The 17,355-nt window shown below is 44.3% G+C and overlaps 3 protein-coding genes across 3 annotated transcripts; 1 reads left to right on the top strand and 2 right to left on the bottom strand.

Moving 5' to 3' along the window:
• Nucleotides 1-6,941: 6,941 nt before the first annotated feature.
• LOC133905967 (uncharacterized) lies at nucleotides 6,942-7,720 on the bottom strand. The gene is made up of 3 exons (XM_062347787.1): nucleotides 7,715-7,720; nucleotides 7,146-7,538; nucleotides 6,942-7,010 (listed from the first exon to the last, which is right to left on the bottom strand). The coding sequence occupies exons 1-3, from the start codon at nucleotides 7,718-7,720 to the stop codon at nucleotides 6,942-6,944; spliced, it is 468 nt and encodes a 155-aa protein (XP_062203771.1).
• A 589-nt stretch (nucleotides 7,721-8,309) lies between these two features.
• LOC133906420 (uncharacterized) lies at nucleotides 8,310-13,150 on the top strand. The gene is made up of 3 exons (XM_062348315.1): nucleotides 8,310-8,581; nucleotides 12,083-12,456; nucleotides 12,530-13,150. Exons 2-3 carry the CDS (start codon nucleotides 12,118-12,120, stop codon nucleotides 13,082-13,084), a joined length of 894 nt encoding a protein of 297 aa, XP_062204299.1. The 5' UTR covers nucleotides 8,310-8,581; nucleotides 12,083-12,117; the 3' UTR covers nucleotides 13,085-13,150.
• Nucleotides 13,109-14,795, bottom strand: LOC133905966 (uncharacterized). The gene is made up of 4 exons (XM_062347786.1): nucleotides 14,580-14,795; nucleotides 14,258-14,501; nucleotides 13,620-14,182; nucleotides 13,109-13,115 (listed from the first exon to the last, which is right to left on the bottom strand). The coding sequence occupies exons 1-4, from the start codon at nucleotides 14,777-14,779 to the stop codon at nucleotides 13,109-13,111; spliced, it is 1,014 nt and encodes a 337-aa protein (XP_062203770.1). The 5' UTR covers nucleotides 14,780-14,795.
• Between the last annotated feature and the right edge of the window lie 2,560 nt (nucleotides 14,796-17,355).

Genomic DNA, 17,355 nt, shown 5'->3' with positions numbered 1-17,355 from the left:
AGGATGCAGAGGAAAAATCAACCTCAGCCTGGAATTGTATCAAGGATGCCTGATGGCGTTTCTCTGTCCTTTGGAGTCACCAGAGTAGAGGTTTCGTGTGGGTTTGGAGAATCCCACACGTTCGCCTGGCGGGATAAGACGTGCCACTGCTGCATTCTGACTGGATAATGCGAGGGGTCGCCAGGGTCTTGTGCCCGCGATCCTGTCACGCACCGAAAGGGGTTTGTGTCATTAATGTGACGGGATGTCCGCACGAGAAAACGAGGCATTTCGTCGTGGAGTGCTGCCACGTGTTGGAGAGAAACCGGATAGTGCCACGGCCACTTCCCCTAGGAGTTTTAATGGGAGGACACAACGATATTCGTCCCGCTTCATCTTCCGGGCCTACGTGGCTGCGTGGCTTGGGTATAAAGCCAAGGTTACCCGATTGGAGTCTCCACAGCCCATGAGCAAGCACTTAACCTTGACTTGAGTATGGTATCATCTTTCTCCTCATCCTCCTCAGAGACATCGATGATCTCGACAGCTCCTTCGGGAGCTGGGCTATTTCGGGCGTCGTAGAGGCATCAGAGGCGAAACACCTTCCACCTTTGCAGGGGAGGCGATTGTCCGCCGCTCCGGCCTGACCTTTGGCCGAGAAGGGCATGCCGGTCGAGATCATCGATATCTCCGATGACGATGAGGAGATCGACTGGGATCTCCTAAGAAGGGAGAGTGACCTACGTCAGTGGGCCCGGCGGCGAAGCAGGAAGAGGCCGGGAAGGCGAGAGAGAGGGCCTCGTCGGTGACCTCCTCAGACTCCTCAGCATCCTCCGGCAGCTCAGAAGCAAGCTATTGTATCGGCTTCTACAACGGCAGGCCGCAGATGAGGCGCATACGTTGTCTCATGCGTTCCCCCTGCCGGGACCCGTAGGAGGTGAAGGTGGCCACCGGGATGGCGTACTTGGTGACGCCGTGATATACCCATGTCACGGCGGGACTTAGTCACCTTGTACTCTTCCTCGCCTTGTTTTGCTCCGTTGGGATCCATCTTCTTCGTGGCAATTTCTGTACGATTGTTTTAGTTTGTATCCCCTGGATGTACTGGTCATTTAATAATATAACATGGATCTTTGGGAATGGTTTTGTCTCCTTCCGTATCGCAACATGAGAGGACCTTTCGAATGGGTGTCCGTGTGCGTGCGTGCTCTCGTGCCTCCAAACCGTACTTCTTCGTACCTTCCAAAGGCGATGGCTAGTTTTTCTGACGACCGGTGGATACTTAGGGTAACTGAGGAGAATCGGGTGGAGTAGTGGCGATCTCGTCATCTCTGGTTACTGCGTACTCCTCAGGCTTTGTTACTGCGTACTCCTTCCTAATTTGTTCTAGATTTTTGACTCAGCGAAGTCCCTCTGGAACCTTTGGAGATGAGCTCCGGAGGTGGTCCTTGACCTTTTGGGTTCCTTAGCAACTGCCCGGGTTGAAGGCGACCCCCTCGGCCCATAGCCGCTGCCCAGCTCCGGAGAGGGTCCGCGACCCCCTCGGGAAGAGAGGGTTCACGACCCCCTCGGCCCTTAGCTGCTGCCCGGCCTTACTGTCTTTGCAATGGATAGTCGAGGGTTCCACTATGTTTCCCGTGCCACGCAGCATGGGTTTTTTTAAAATGTTAGTATAACAAAAATGATGTACGAAATGTGTATTAAAAGGAGATGATTGGGTAATGAATTTACCTTTTACCATGCGTGTTTGGAGTCACGCGGGTCATACCTTTCCCTGTAGGGAGGGGGATTTATATACCCCTTTGATTTGTTTGATGTGCCTTTTTAGGGGCTAGCAGGTTTTATTCCCCTTCGGCACAGAGGCGTTCTGCCTTGAAGATGTCGGGGTACTCTTCTCGTTAGGTCTTTTCAGAACCTTTTCGCCCGGCGGAGTTCCCGAAAAACATCCCATTCACGGGGGGTTTTGGAAGTCATTCCATTTTGGCAGTTTGGAGATCAAGGCTCCGGATGGACCTGGATGATGATCTTCGATCGTTATTCTCAGGCTAGTTTATTATCCCCCCAATAGCGTTGAAGAAGTGACACGACCGTGTGATGACCACCTTTATGTATCCTGGCTTGATACCCTTGATTGCAATAGGGAGCATTTGTGTCATCATCACATGACAATCGTGAGACTTAATGCCGATTAGCTTCAAATCATTTATTGAGACTAGTTTCTTGATGTTGGATGAGTAACCAGTCAGGACTCTCACCCCACGTAAGCACTTGCACAATGTCTTTTTCTCCTCATGTGTCAGAGAGTAGCTAGCTAGGGGAAGATAATGTTTCCCATTTGGTCTGTCTTCAATGTGTAGCTCTAGCCTGATTTTAAAATGCACCAAGTCCTTACGTGACTTGATTCCATCCTTTGTCTTACCCGGTATGTCCAGTAAGAGGCCAAGGATGCTATCACACACATTCTTCTCAATGTACATGACATCGATGTTGTGGCGAACGTCCAAGTCCTTCTAGTAGGGCAAATCCTTAAAGAAAATTAGCATCTTCTTCCACAGCATGCCGGTCGACGTCTCACTTCTCTTCCTCTTTTCACCCTTCGGCGGCTTCCCAAAAGCAACCTTGATGCTCTTGACCATTTCAAACACTAGTGCCCCGCTGCGAGGTTTTGGGCCAGTACCTTGCTCAATCATGTTGTCAAAATATTTCTTCATCTTGCGGTATTTGTGAGTTTTCAGTAAGAATCATCGGTGTAGCATGTACATTACCTTTTGTGAGTATGGAAGGTACACAGACGCAGTTTCATCCAAGCACACTACACATCCTTGCTTCCCTTTAACCTATCCCGATAGGAAAAAAGGGTGGGATAATCACTGATGATAACGAAAATCATGGCTTTCGGCATAAAGTACTGTTGTTGGAACTCATCCCACACCCGGACCCCATCGTTCTATAGTTTCACCATATCTTTCATCAATGGTTTAAAAAACATCTATATCGTTGCTAGGTAGTTTCGATCCTTGGATAAGAATGGACAGCATAAGGTACTACTTCTTCATGTATAGCCATGGAGGAAGGTTGTAGATGGCCAAGACCACTGGCCAAGTGTATGTGAGGTGCTCATGTCACCGAAAGGATTCATTCGATCGGTACTTAACGTAAACCTTATATTCCTTGGTTCTTCAGCGAAATCTAGATACATGGCATCGAACTTTCTGTATTGGCTAGCATCAGTGGGGTGTCGAAGATTAGTTCCATCCTTCTTGCGCTTATCGAAATACCAACACATCAGTTTGGAGTCCCTAGAGTTCAAGTACAAACGCTGCAAGCGGGAAATCACTAGCATATACCACATCACCATGGCAGGACTTCTTTTCTTCTTCTCTACGTTGGAAGAAGTGTCTTCTTCGTCATGACCAGCATTCTTCTTCTTCTTCTTCGCGTTGGCGGAAGCATCTTCGTCCTCACAATCATTATTCCTCTTGTACCAACTCGCATTGCACACTGGGTATCTATCCAAGGCTTCATACTCTTTACGGTAGAGGATATAGTGGTTTGGATATGTGTGTATTTTTTGCACATTCAATGACAATGGGCAAATAAGCTTCTTCGCCTGATAAGTGGTGGTAGGCAAGGAGTTAGGCTTCGAAAGTATGTTTGCTAATAGACTCAACAGATCCAAGAAATTCTTGTCGGACCATGCATTGCTAGCCTTCAACCTTAAAAGTTCAAGCACCGAATGTAACACCGTAAAATTCTTATCACAGCCCTTCAATTCCTCATACAAACGTTCTCTCGATGCCTTCTGTAATGCCTCCAAATTATCTAAACCTTTCATATCTCTTAAAACATGCGGTTCTGCGTGGTGTAACATTTCCTTTAGATCAAAATCAGTATCATCATCCATCATAACATCAGTATCACCTTCGATTCCCTCATCATCACCATCCACTTGATCAACAGCGATGTCATCATTTGGTTCCCATGTACGTTGTTAGTCATGATTGGACCAACATGTGTAATCCTTGACAAAACCTCTTAACATCAAGTGTGATTTGATTATGCTTTATTTGTCCCATAATTTTTTATTTTTGCAATCAGAACATGGACAATATATTTTCTTTGTCTTCTTAGTCAAAGTGTCATTGTCGATGGCTTCAATAAAAGTAGAGAGTCATTTGATGTATATTTCTCCATGTCTTAACGTATCGTACATCCATACTCTATCCATCTTTAACTTCAACTATAAAATTAGATTAATTAATTAATTAATTAGAAAATCAGAATAAAAAAGAGTTTTAAAAAAAATCTTTAAATTGGCTCGTTATGGTTATAATATGCCTACACAATTGAATCTACATTGGTGTAAATTTATGGCTCAAAATAATGTGAATTCAATACTCTCTCTCCCTCTCCTTCTAGATCAAGATCTAGATCTAGATTTATGAAAACTAATTTTCACAAGTGATTACTTATGTCAACTGCTTGTGAAAATGAACTCTATTTTTTTCATACAAAATTAATCTCTATATACGGTTCCTTATATTAACTGTCTGTGGAAATGGACTCCATGATCGTACGGGACTGCAGCCTAGTACTCAGATGATTTATCATATGAATTGTCTGTAGAAATAAAATCTAAATATTTCAAAAAATAATTTTTATCGTAGTACAACTGCAACTCTTCCCACTTGCATCCTTACCCCCCTCTCTCTAAGTGGACTAGATTTGTTACTGGAGAGCTTTTTAACCAAATGTCGCCTAGAGAACCTACGAGAGAGGAACATCGGGGCTGATTCATAAAGCTCACCACTGTACCCGCTGAGACGGCGCTGGACATCCTAGACGAGTAGCACGGGAGTCTTTTCGATCGAGGTGGTCAATTCGTACGTGCGAGTTTGAATGTTTGATTGTCCTTTGTATACACTCGATGAATACCGGTCCATTTACTACTCAAATTTCCTTATAATCAGATTCAGAGTCCACCTCTTCTTATTAATTCCCTTATGAATATATGGTCGTACCGACGGCAACCGCCTTATTGACCTACGATGTCGCAAGCAAGAACAAATAGGTGATCACTTGATAACTCGTACAACGATCGAGTAAAAGCAATATGGTGGAGCCTTGGTTTCTCGGTGAGGCCAGCCATGGCACTAGGGTACCTGCCGCCTGCAAGTCCAATTGTCTGAGGCGCGCAAGACCTGGTTGATAGGGTAAGGGTGTTGCTATTCTTTAGGCGCCAGAAAATACCGTTTTGTCCGATCGGCGATTTCCAAACGTTGGATCTTCATTGTGTGACACCTATCCTTTCTTCTTCCTCAGTCACATTTTGTTCTTGTTGTGCTCCCTCACGTACCTCCCCCGCCCCGCCCCGCCTGCCCCGCCCCGCCCACCCCGCCTCCAGCTGTCTTCGGTAGCGCCCCGCCACCGGATCCACGCCCATAGCCCCTGCCATGCTAACCACTTCATTTTCCTTTCCCTTGCTTTCAATCTCACCCATCGCCTATTTATCGCCCACAGTGTCATCGCCGCCACTGTCACCTCACCGTAGCCCACCGCTAGTCCGGCCGCTGTCCCAGCCTCCCTTTAACCTCTGGGGTTGTCGGTGAACCTTAAAAACCCTAAACCCTAATTCTCTCCCTAAACTCGTCGGCACCATCATGTTCACAAGGTCGCTGAAAACTTGGGAGTTTTGAGACGAAAATAAGTACGCGGTGAGAGGGACAGAGATGGACAGTTGAATGTAATAGGCATCAGTGCATGTAGTGTCACACTATCGCCATCGAAAAGAAACTATCAGATTGATTGGTGGCTATTCGACTACTCCTAATGGGAAGTTTCATAATATTGTTTCCAAAGTGCCACATCAATAAGATAGCAATAAATTGGTGGCCGAAACACTCTTCTCCAATATATAGTTTCATTTTATTATTTCATATGCTCGTCGTACAAGACTCATTAGGTGTTGGACTTGGTGTCCAATGATTTTATCTAGATGAAACTACTTTGATCTCTCTTCTTAATTAGATCATCATATCATCAAAAATGCTGATATGGTACCTCATTAAATGGAAATAAAACTCCCATTAAGAGTAGTCTTCTAATCAACATTTTCTTCTCCACGGAACCATAGAAGTTCCAGAAAACTATGGTATTTTGAAACCACATTTAAAAAAAAAAAGTTGTATGAAAGCACATCAGTGACTTCAATGGTATATTATTATTATTTTTAAAACCCACACTACTATCTAAAAACTTCAAAACACAATTATCATTTTTGCAACGCGGGATTTAATTTCAAACTAAAATCTGAACTCCAACATGAATCGACAAATTCACGCGTTCCAGTATAGCTGATGTTATCCAAACAGGCCTAACTAGGAATAAATCAAGCGAAAGAATGCAAGAACTGAGTCGGACTACATGAGGGGTAAAGTGGAAGCAGGTTGCATATGGAACATGTGGTTCAAGTATGTAAATACTACATATTTAGATAAGATCACTGAACACGTATGACGTATCAGTGGATCACCAAATGTCATTCAAAGGCCAGGCAGGCAATAAAAGCCTAAAAGCCATGATTTCTCAGTATACAGATTTCGAACTCAGAGAGAAACACATACAAGAACACTAGTCGGAAGAACACTAGTTCCCCGCAAAAAAAGAACACTAGTTGGAAGCTCCGTCCGGTACGGGCATTGCAGGAAGCGGTCGGGCCCGGCACAACAGAGATGATATAACACGCAAAAAAAAAAAAAAAAAAAAACTTTATCTAGTGGTTTGAACTTAATGCCACAAGATTGGGCATCGAGTCTGAAGTCTAGACACTCGAGTTCGAAGTGAAACTTTCACAAGAAAACACGTACTACTCGCAGCCACCAGCAATGCAGAAAGCTCGCTCAGTTTCAGACTTAGAACAAAAGGAAGAAGAAAGGAAACAAAAATAAATAAGCTTGGTTTATTCAGGCGAAGCAATTAAACCCCAAGCAACCCATCCAAAGGCTTCTCGTCCTCGACGCCTTCTTCTTATTCTGCATGAAACGTTAATTGACAAAACAGAATAGACTCATTCAGTTCATAATCTTGTGTTAATTACACGAACAAGCATGCAATGAGTTACACTAATCACAACAATAAACTAACACGAGTGGCATTCGCGCACGTACCTGTAGTGTCGGCTCGTCGGCGACAAAGTCCGGCGGGGGCACCTGGTACAGGTCCGCATCGACAGACCGTACAACCCGCACCCTGGGGGTGGCGGCCTTCGCCGGGGTGCGAACCGTTGTCGGTGCCCCAGCGTCGGACGCCCTCACGTTCGTTGCATGATGAAGCCCCCGCTTGCCGCTGCTGTAAGACTTGTCCATCTCCAGTCTCCTGACCTTACTGGGCGGTGGCTTTCGTCGCGGGGGCGACGGGTACCTGAACCACACATCGCTGCGGCCATCCTGAACCGGCGCCGGCGCGTACCCCTCGGCGGCTGCAGCAGGCGTGGACAGCTCGCCGCTGTAGTAGTAGTAGTTCCACTCCCCAAACGCCGGCACGCGCCGCCTACTCGCCTTCTGCACGCACGTGAATCAATGCAAAACCAGATTAACCGAAGTTCGTCGATGATCACGTTCGTAAGAAAGATCGCAAAACAACGTAACAGCTTGGTGCTAGCCTAATCAAACTGTTAGCTAAACCAACAATCAACTTTCATTGCTAATTACTTTCACAGTTTCACTTCGGTACTTACCTCCATTTAGGTGTACAGGGGCAGACAGAACGAGAGAAGAAGGGACCAAACGAGGTGTGGCCGTATGATCAGATAGTGTGAAGTGAAGCCTAGCTAGTGGTGTGGAGCTGGCCGTTTGCTGGACTTATGGCTAAGTACTTATAACCGTAAAAGGTGACTGCAGGGAGCAAGTGAGCTAGAGAACGAACGAGGAGAGGTGTGAGGCCGTGGACCTGTGGAGAGCAGCTTGGCACGGACAAAGGAATGACCGGATCCAAGACAGCAGGGCAAATTTGGAAATTTAGACAACATATGCGACCGTATTTGCGAAATTAGACAACATGTCGACGTATTTGCAAATCTAGCACTCGTATTCGGTATCTCAAATACCGAAATTTGAATTTCGGAAACTGAAAATCCGAAAACACCGCGGGCCCACCGTATTCGGCAACTGAGGTGCCGAATACGGCACTGTGGGCTGTATTCGGCACCTTAGTTGCCGAATACACCCTGTACTCTGCTGTATTCGGCAACTGAGGTGCCGAATACGGCCCACAGTGCCGTATTCGGCACCTCAGTTGCCGAATTCAGTGCATCATGTCACTTCCACGTCCTGTCGATGCTTTCGGTGTGTGCGTGCCAGCGGGATGCTGCTTTTGCGCTTAATAAAAGCCCTGGCTCGCAGAAGAGAGAAGGGAGAAGAGAAGAGAGCAGCAAAGGAGAGAAGGGAGAAGAGAAGAGAGCAGCAAAGGAGAGAAGGGAGAAGAAAAGAGGGCAGCAGTGGAGAGAAGAGAGCAGCAGCGGAGCAACGCTAGGAGAAGTAGCTCGAGCAGAGGGGGCAGCCGGAGAGGATCAACGCGAGCAGCAGCCGCGCTCAATTTCCTTAAGGTAAGTTTTTAGATTACGTAGTTAATTAGTAATTATAATTAGATTTTTCTTAGTTCGTTCAGAAGTATATTAGTCATTTCGTCAGTATATTGTTAAATTCATTCAAGTACATTTGATTAATTATATTATTTTGGTAAATTAGAGTATTTAAATTAATGATTTAGTTGGGTTATATAATTTTTATTAGTAAGTGTGATTATATTCTTTACTTAATATAGTAACATGAATTTACGGGATTTAATCTAGGTAATTAGTTTTATTAAAGTAATATAATTACGTAGTTAATTAGTAATTATAATTAGATTTTTCTTAGTTCTTTCAGAAGTATATTAGTCATTTCGTCAGTATATTGTTAAATTCATTCAAGTACATTTGATTAATTATATTATTTTGGTAAATTAGAGTATTTAAATTAATGATTTAGTTGGGTTATATAATTTTTATTAGTAAGTGTGATTAGATTCTTTACTTAATATAGTAACATGAATTTACGTGATTTAATCTAGGTAATTAGTTTTATTAAAGTAATATAATTAATCAATTAACTTGATTAATTAGTTTAATCACTTAGGTTTGGTAGAACCGTAGAAGATAGTGTCCAGTAGCAACAAAGATGCATATTAGTTGTATATTGCACTATTTAATTAGTATTATTTTTGTACTTATTATTTATTACATGTATATTTATTTAGGAGATACGGTATGATTTTCCATATTTATTATGGAGAACGACCCACAGTTTTGCACGGGAGACTTGTAACAATTCAGAACTGCCAGCACATAGAGAGTTCAGTTGAGGTACCTATTGATCTAGATGGCCTGAAATCACATATTATGCGCCTTTTGCGTGTGAACCAGCAGTCCCATACTGTTGTCTTAGAGGGTGTACGGCCGCGGCTTGTTCCAAATAGCTCGGTCATTGTCCATACGTTGTTCGAGATGAGTAGGAACAACGCATGGGCTTTGTACTCACGCAAGGCATTGGAGGAGAACTTTGATATGGCGGTGTACGTAAACATAGTGTCACGACTGGTGCAAGGTGATGCAGTGACCACTGTGGAAGGCTCAAGCCAGGAGGTGATGCATGAAGAGGATGGAGGGCATGTCGGGGAGGGCAGTTCCAGTAGAGAGGGAGGTAGAGTGGACCCTGGTGAGGTCGATGCAGGATGCATGGATAATGAAGATGGTGGTAGCGGGGATGAAGAAGCTGCTGACAATGATGACCCGGTCCCGGCGATCCAGTACTTTCGTGGTACTGGGCTCCTGGAGTGTGTCGTCGTTGAGTATAACACCTTATCTAACTGGGGATACCAGAATAGCGACATTCAGGTTGGGCAACAGTTTCGTAATAGAGGGGAGGTCATCCACTTTATTAGCAACTATGCTGTAATAACAAGAAGGGACCACAAGTGCGCCCGGTCTAACCCTACGGAGTATGAGGTAAGGTGTACCAAGCACCCGAATTGCCCTTACTTCGTACGAGCACATCAGCCGAAATATGAGAACTATTTTGTGATCAGTAGACACACCCCACATACATGCAGCGAAGAGGCTATTAGGAATGTGAGCCACGCCGTTGATGCGAGGTTCGTAGCCCAACTCCTCATCACGCTTATTGGCACAGAAATTTGTTTGTCGCCAAAATCGATTATGGGGGAGGTGCACACTAAGACTGGCATGCTTATCAATTACCACACCGCGTGGCGAGCGAAGCAGAAGGCGTTGAAGATGCTGTTTGGAAGCTTCGAAGAGTCATACAACAATGCTCCGAGACTGCTGCAGAAGATTGCCATGACGAATCCAGGGACTCAGTGGGCCATGGCGGATGAGCCGATCAGGCTAGATGATGGGTCATATAGCACCACTGACCGATACCTCATTAGGTTATTCTGGTCCTTTGGACAATGCATCGAAGCATTCAGGCATTGTAGGCCGGTTGTATGCGTGGATGCCACATTTCTAAGCGGCAAGTTCCATGGTACCCTTATGACAGCAATGGCGGCAGATGCAAATAATCAGATCATTCCTCTCGCCTTTGCAATGTTTGAGAGTGAAAACAATGATAGTTGGCTGTGGTTCCTCACCTTGGTAAGGACACGTGTCGTGGGAAATAGGGAACGAGTTTGCGTCATCTCAGACCGCAACAAGGGTCTTCTGCATGCGTTGGACGTGCTGCATGATAGCACAAACTGCTCCATTGCATGGCCTGATGTGGAGAGAAGATGGTGCATGCGACACTTGGGCGCGAACCTGTACACAAGGTACCGCAGCAAGTCGCTTGTAAAGAGATTCAAAGGGCTATGTCTTCAGAACCAGCAGGTGAAGTTCAACGAGATATGGAGAGAGTTAAATGAGACCACTCGCAAGATGATGGCAGACCAGCAAGCAGGGGAGGATCAACTGCGGGCGCAAATGGTTGGGGGCCAAACTATCGTTAGTCGTTCACGTGGTACATTTAGCCAGTGGATAGCGGGGAAGCCGGCGGAGCGTTGGGCCCTTATCCATGACACTCATGGTGCCAGGTTAGCACATAGAATTGTAATGATCATATTGTACCGATTCTTATGCAAATAGCCATTCTAAAATTATTGTATCCCATGTTAGGTACTCCATCATGACAACGAACATAGCAGAGGCGTTCAACAATGTCCTGAAGGGAGTACGGGGCCTCCCGTTGTGTGCCATTATTGAGCTCACATTCTACAGAACGGCGGACTACTTTCGAGACCGTGGTAATACTGCTATGAAGTGCACCACACGGTTTGCACCTAAGGTGGAGCAAATCATATCAAGAAGGAGGAGCAAGGCACACTTTCATCGGTCGAGGATCTACGACTTGGCCAACAATGACTTTGAGGTCATGTGCCGCCGTAGGTATGCTTCAGGGTATAGCGCCGGGGACACCGTGCAGCAATGTCAACTTGGACCTAACGAGGTGAAGTGCACATGCAATAAGCCAAAACTGCACCATATCCCGTGCTCGCATGTCTTAGCCGCTTGCAGGGACATAGGTGGTAATGACGGATCACAGTACGTATCACCGTACTTCACGATCGATGCATTGAGGAGCACATGGCTTCCAAAGATGCGGTCCTTTAACATCGGAACCAACTACAAATCGATCGAGGGCCCTAAGTGGGCACCTTATCCACGAGCACGACGCACAGATCCTGGAAGGCCTAGATCTACGAGGCTGCAAGGTGACATGGATGAAGCAGATGCTGTTGATGGCCTTCGCAGGTGCAAACTTTGCAAACAACCTGGACATGACAGGAGGACTTGCCCGACCCGTCAGTAAACTATCAGCCCAATGTCAAACTGAACTGTCTTAGAGACTTTGTATTGTAAAATGTTATTCACCTGTTAGTTGTACTACTTATTGTGCATTATGTGGTTTGCAATGTACCCCTTTAGACAAGAAGTGACCATTGTATTGTAAATGTAATTTTATTTATTTATTTCGTGTTTCCTAAATATTCATGGATCCGTGTTTTGATGCAGAGACAGAGCGTAGGTAGTCAGTGAGCAAGAAATCTATGGCGGGATCCTCTAGTACAGGCTTTCCATGGACACCTGCAACGATCGCTATAGCACTTAATGCCTCCTTACAGGTTGTGCGCGAAGGAAACGATGATCCGTTACAGGAGAACAACATAATCCAAGCCGTGGCGAAATTGCATGCAAGACCCATATGTTCTAGGTTAACCGCGCCGCTCCAATGGGTAACCACCGAGGACCTTAGGGCCCTCTTGTATCACCGGCGTCAAATGTATCTGAGGGTCCGCGAACTGGCCGACCATCCTTCTGTGATAGGTTTCTCTAGGAGGCAAAGAACGATAGTAATGTCGCCGGACCAGTATGCATCCCATATTCAGGTATGTCATATAAACATTTGGTCACCCTACTTATCTTATTTCCATTGATTCGAACGGTCCTCTTGTGCGTCAGGCTTTCCCGGAAGACGAACAGTTGATCAACAAAGAAATCTCACACTTCTTGACGATGTATATGCTCTTCGGCGGGGGTGTGATGCCTGGTTCGCGTAGAAGACGACGACAGTCAGCGAATCGAAGGGGTACAGAGGCGACCTCTACGAATCATCCAGATAATGACGAGGACGAAGACGATGACGATTTCATGCCCCCCATGCCTAGACGTTCGAACAGAAATACAGGAGAAAGTTCTAGGAACACTGCAAGAGGACGTTCACGCACAACATCGAGATGCCATACAACTGATAGGGAAATAGGATGTGGTACCACCTCGGAGAAACCTCAAGATGATGACGACGACGACGATTTCATGCCACAACGACCCCGCCCTCCGAGGCTTCCATCTCCGGAGGACACCGATGACCCTGAAAATGATGATGGATTTGGTCGTACTCATTTTTACAACTTCCCAGAACCACCTCGAAGACGACAACCATCTTACCCGGATAGCTTTGACCATCGCACCTGGAATTCATACGCTAATTTGCGTCGCCACTTTCCTTCGCCCTAAGCATCTATTGTAACCCTATAGATTTTATTCCCTTAAGGCATGTTCTTTAGGCGTATCGTACATGATAATGTTTGTTGTTGTCCGTTCTTTATGTGTAACCTCTGTACCGGGTTCTATGCTACTTATGCTTTACAACTACTATTGTTTCCTCTGTACTGAGAATTTCTTAAATTAACAATACAGTGAATAAGACATAATAGGGATGACCTCGACATTAAAATCAATAATACATGTGTCATGACAAATTGTCCTGGCTACTCAACGGCGACGATGCCTCACACAATCTCCAGGCGTGTAAGCGTCTGGCGGGTGTGTGGCTCTCATCCCAGCAGCCTGCGCAGGCCCCTGCCTTGCGTGCCCTTGGTCGTCTTCATCATCATCTGCCTGCCCTGTGGGAACCCCACCGAACGTGTATCCCGCCCCGCTTACTCGGCTCTGCATGTACCATGCCGAAGGATCCTCGTGCGGAAGTGTGGACGGCCCTAGAACGTGCTCCGATGGAGTCCAGGGTGCCGAAGGCTCGCCATGCTGGTACCAATGTGAACTTCCAGGTTCATTGAGATCATGGGAGGACTGTCCGCCAAGTAGATCAGTGAAGGTGGCGGTCGCATGCATTGCAGCACCCCAGTCAAACGCATTAGGGTCGCTCCAGCAAGGGGTCTGTTGCGTGTAGTCAACGACGTCCTCCTGATGAGTAGATGCTGCAGCCGGAGGTGTCATCGTAGCCGGAGGTGCTAGTGAACCCAGCGTAACCTGCTCGGGCGCAGGAGGCTGCGTGCACTCCTCGGCCTCAGCACCGGAACATGAGACATGACGCACCGAAGCGGAAGATGTATGTCGTGATTCTGACCGGACGGGTTCCTCACGAGCACTGGATGACCGCCTGCTGTGGGAGGCACGAGACGGGTCCATGGCATGTTGGTCGTACCCCCTCCATTGCGGGGCACACCCACCTAGACCACGTATAGCGTTTAGGAAGCGGGATCCTCTTGTCCTCATGTACTCCCGGAGAGGGTTACGATCCCTCTGCGATGATGACCTGCTTGGTTCCCCAAAAGCTTGATCCGCTTGCGTATGCATCTCATACGCCTCTTCAGTCTGTATAAGATGAGGGACATGTCAGTAATACATTGATTTTCTAAAGAAAACCATTATAAGTAACACATCACTTACCACAACATGAAGTAGGCGGGCACGATCCTCGGGGAAGGGTCTGGGGCCCGGCTGTACAGGTCCGCTGAGTAAGGTGGCACGCGTGCGCGGACGGTACCAAGCAAGGTAGTCCCAGTACGTGGCCTCGTCGTATTGTCCAGCAGTAATGATGACATCGACCGCAGCTGACTCTGTCCACCTCCGTATGTAGTCGGCATTCTTGGATGCCCAGTTCTGCATGCCTCCACCCCCCTGTGAGCTCCTCCTATACGTTACATAAACAGTTATAATTTGTTAATATGGATAACCAATGTACTAAGGCAACATACAATAACACACTTACTCGTGCGCCCGTCCGGCGTCTCGTGGTGGTGGTACTGGCACCACCTGTCGATACCCGAACTGCCTCTGTACACGTTCTGGAGAATATACTTCTACGCAGTTCATGTACAACAAGAAGCATGTGGTCAACCATAAGTCTGCGTCACGGCTACAAGAGGATGCGATGAGTCCATCATCTGCAATTTCTTCTACTCGTGCCATACGCCATGGATCCCACTCCACTAGATCAGCGCTGAGGACGTCCAGGTCACTGATCACCCTGGAATAGTTACCATGATCTTGCTGCTGACTCCATCTTAGCCTGGCATGAATCCACCGATACCCCATCGTTGGCCTTATATCATCGGCAATGCCATCGGAGATGTGGACTGGGTAGTAGCACTTGAGCACCCTAGGTCTGGAAACCGGGAGGTATTCCCAACTCCATAGCTGTAAGAGGTGTAAGCACCCTGTAATAGTTGCCTTCCTCTTTGTTCGCTGGGTTGCATCACACAAACCTCTGTAGGTTGCAGCCAACACTGCAGACCCCCAACTGTAAGATGTAGGCTCAAAAGGATGTGACGCGAGGTGGGCTGCTAACCATACAATATGGGGGACGACATAATCGCCTGCTGTATTGCAGAACATGATGCCTCCGAGCAGGATGTACAAGTACACCTCATAGTGCTGCATAAGTGTAGCCTCGTCCGCATCCAGTGGGCAAGGACCGAACTGTGGGAGCCCATGAACCCAGGACATGGAGAGGCCAGCATCCTTCCCGTCGTATTGCACACCAAACCTATAACATGCAGATGGTCAGATGAAGCTTTAATAGCACTATAATATTTGAAGTGCATTACATAACAAATAATTACCTATCCGCAACATAACCCTTCCACTCCTCCCTTGCGGGTCGCGAAACTATTAACGGGGCGCCCCTGATTGGTAGCCCGGTCAGCATGGCCACGTCCCTCAATGTTACAGCCATCTCGCCAAAAGGAAAGTGGAACGTGTGCGTCTCAGGACGCCACCGGTCGATGAGACCTGTGAGCAGTGCCTCATCAATCGCCGGCAGAGGTGTCCTACCGCCCACCTCCATGGGAGATCCGGCCATCATGAGAGCGAAAGGTAGTAGTCCCGCCCGTGCGAGTGGCTCGTGGAATCGAGGGTCCAACTCCTTAATCTTGTGCACACTCCGGGCTCGTAACGGACCCAACTGCATGAGTTATCCAATACATGTACAGAGTTAGTTCGAAATTATCGTGGCAATAAAATAGCACATATAAACGTGGTACCTGCTGTCCTGTGAATATCATCCTTCCCCTATGGTTCTCGTCGTACCGCTGCTGAAGAAGCTCGGGAAGACCACCATGAGCCATGATAATGATTTAAGGCTTCTTGGTTCAACAAATAGGTGAAGAACATATTAGAATAATCTAAGTACTCTAATTAAATAAACTAAGTACTCTAATTAAATAATCTAAGTAATATAATAACGTAATTAAATAATCTAATTTGTATAATCTCAAAACTCTAATTAAATAAACTTAGTACTCTAATAAAATAATATAAGTAATATAATAACATAATTAAATATTCTAATTTGTATAATCTAAGTACTCTAATTAAATAAACTAAGTACCCTAATTAAATAATCTAAGTAATATAATAACGTAATTAAATATTCTAATTTGTATAATCTAAGTACTCTAATTAAATAAACTAAGTACCCTAATTAAATAATCTAAGTAACGTAATTAAATAATCTAATTAGAATAATATGAGTACTCTAATTAAATAAACTAACTACCCTAATTAAATATTTAAGTAATATAATAACGTAATTAAATATTCTAATTAGAATAATCTGACTACTCTAATTAAATAAACTAAGTACTCTAATTAAATAATCTAAGTAATATAATAACGTAATTAAATTATCTAATTTGTATAATCTAAATACTCTAATTAAATAAACTAAGTACCCTAATTAAATAATCTAAGTAATATAATAACGTAATTAAATAATCTAATTAGAATAATATGAGTACTCTAATTAAATAAACTAAGTACCCTAATTAAATATTCTAAGTAATATATAATAACGTAATTAAATTATCTAATTAGAATAATCTGACTACTCTAATTAAATAAACTAAGTACTCTAATTAAATAATCTAAGTAATATAATAACGTAATTAAATTATCTAATTTCTATAATCTAAATACTCTAATTAAATAAACTAAGTACCCTAATTAAATAATCTAAGTAATATAATAACGTAATTAAATAATCTAATTAGAATAATATGAGTACTCTAATTAAATAAACTAAGTACCCTAATTAAATATTCTAAGTAATATATAATAACGTAATTAAATTATCTAATTAGAATAATCTGACTACTCTAATTAAATAAACTAAGTACTCTAATTAAATAATCTAAGTAATATAATAACGTAATTAAATTATCTAATTTCTATAATCTAAATACTCTAATTAAATAAACTAAGTACCCTAATTAAATAATCTAAGTAATATAATAACGTAATTAAATAATCTAATTAGAATAATCTGAGTACTCTAATTAAATAAACTAAGTACTCTAATTAAATAAACTAAGTACTCTAATAACATAATTAAATAATCTAATTTGTATAATCTAAGTTCTCTAATTAAATAAACTAAGTACTCTAATTAAATAATCTAAGTAATATAATAACATAATTAAATAATCTAATTTGTATAATCTAAGTACTCTAATTAAATAAACTAATATAATTAAATAAACATAATT

The sequence above is a fragment of the Phragmites australis genome, chromosome 23 (genome assembly GCF_958298935.1).
Source record: "Phragmites australis chromosome 23, lpPhrAust1.1, whole genome shotgun sequence".
NCBI classification, from domain to species: Eukaryota; Viridiplantae; Streptophyta; class Magnoliopsida; order Poales; family Poaceae; genus Phragmites; species Phragmites australis.
This window is presented reverse-complemented; position numbering and strand designations above follow the sequence as displayed.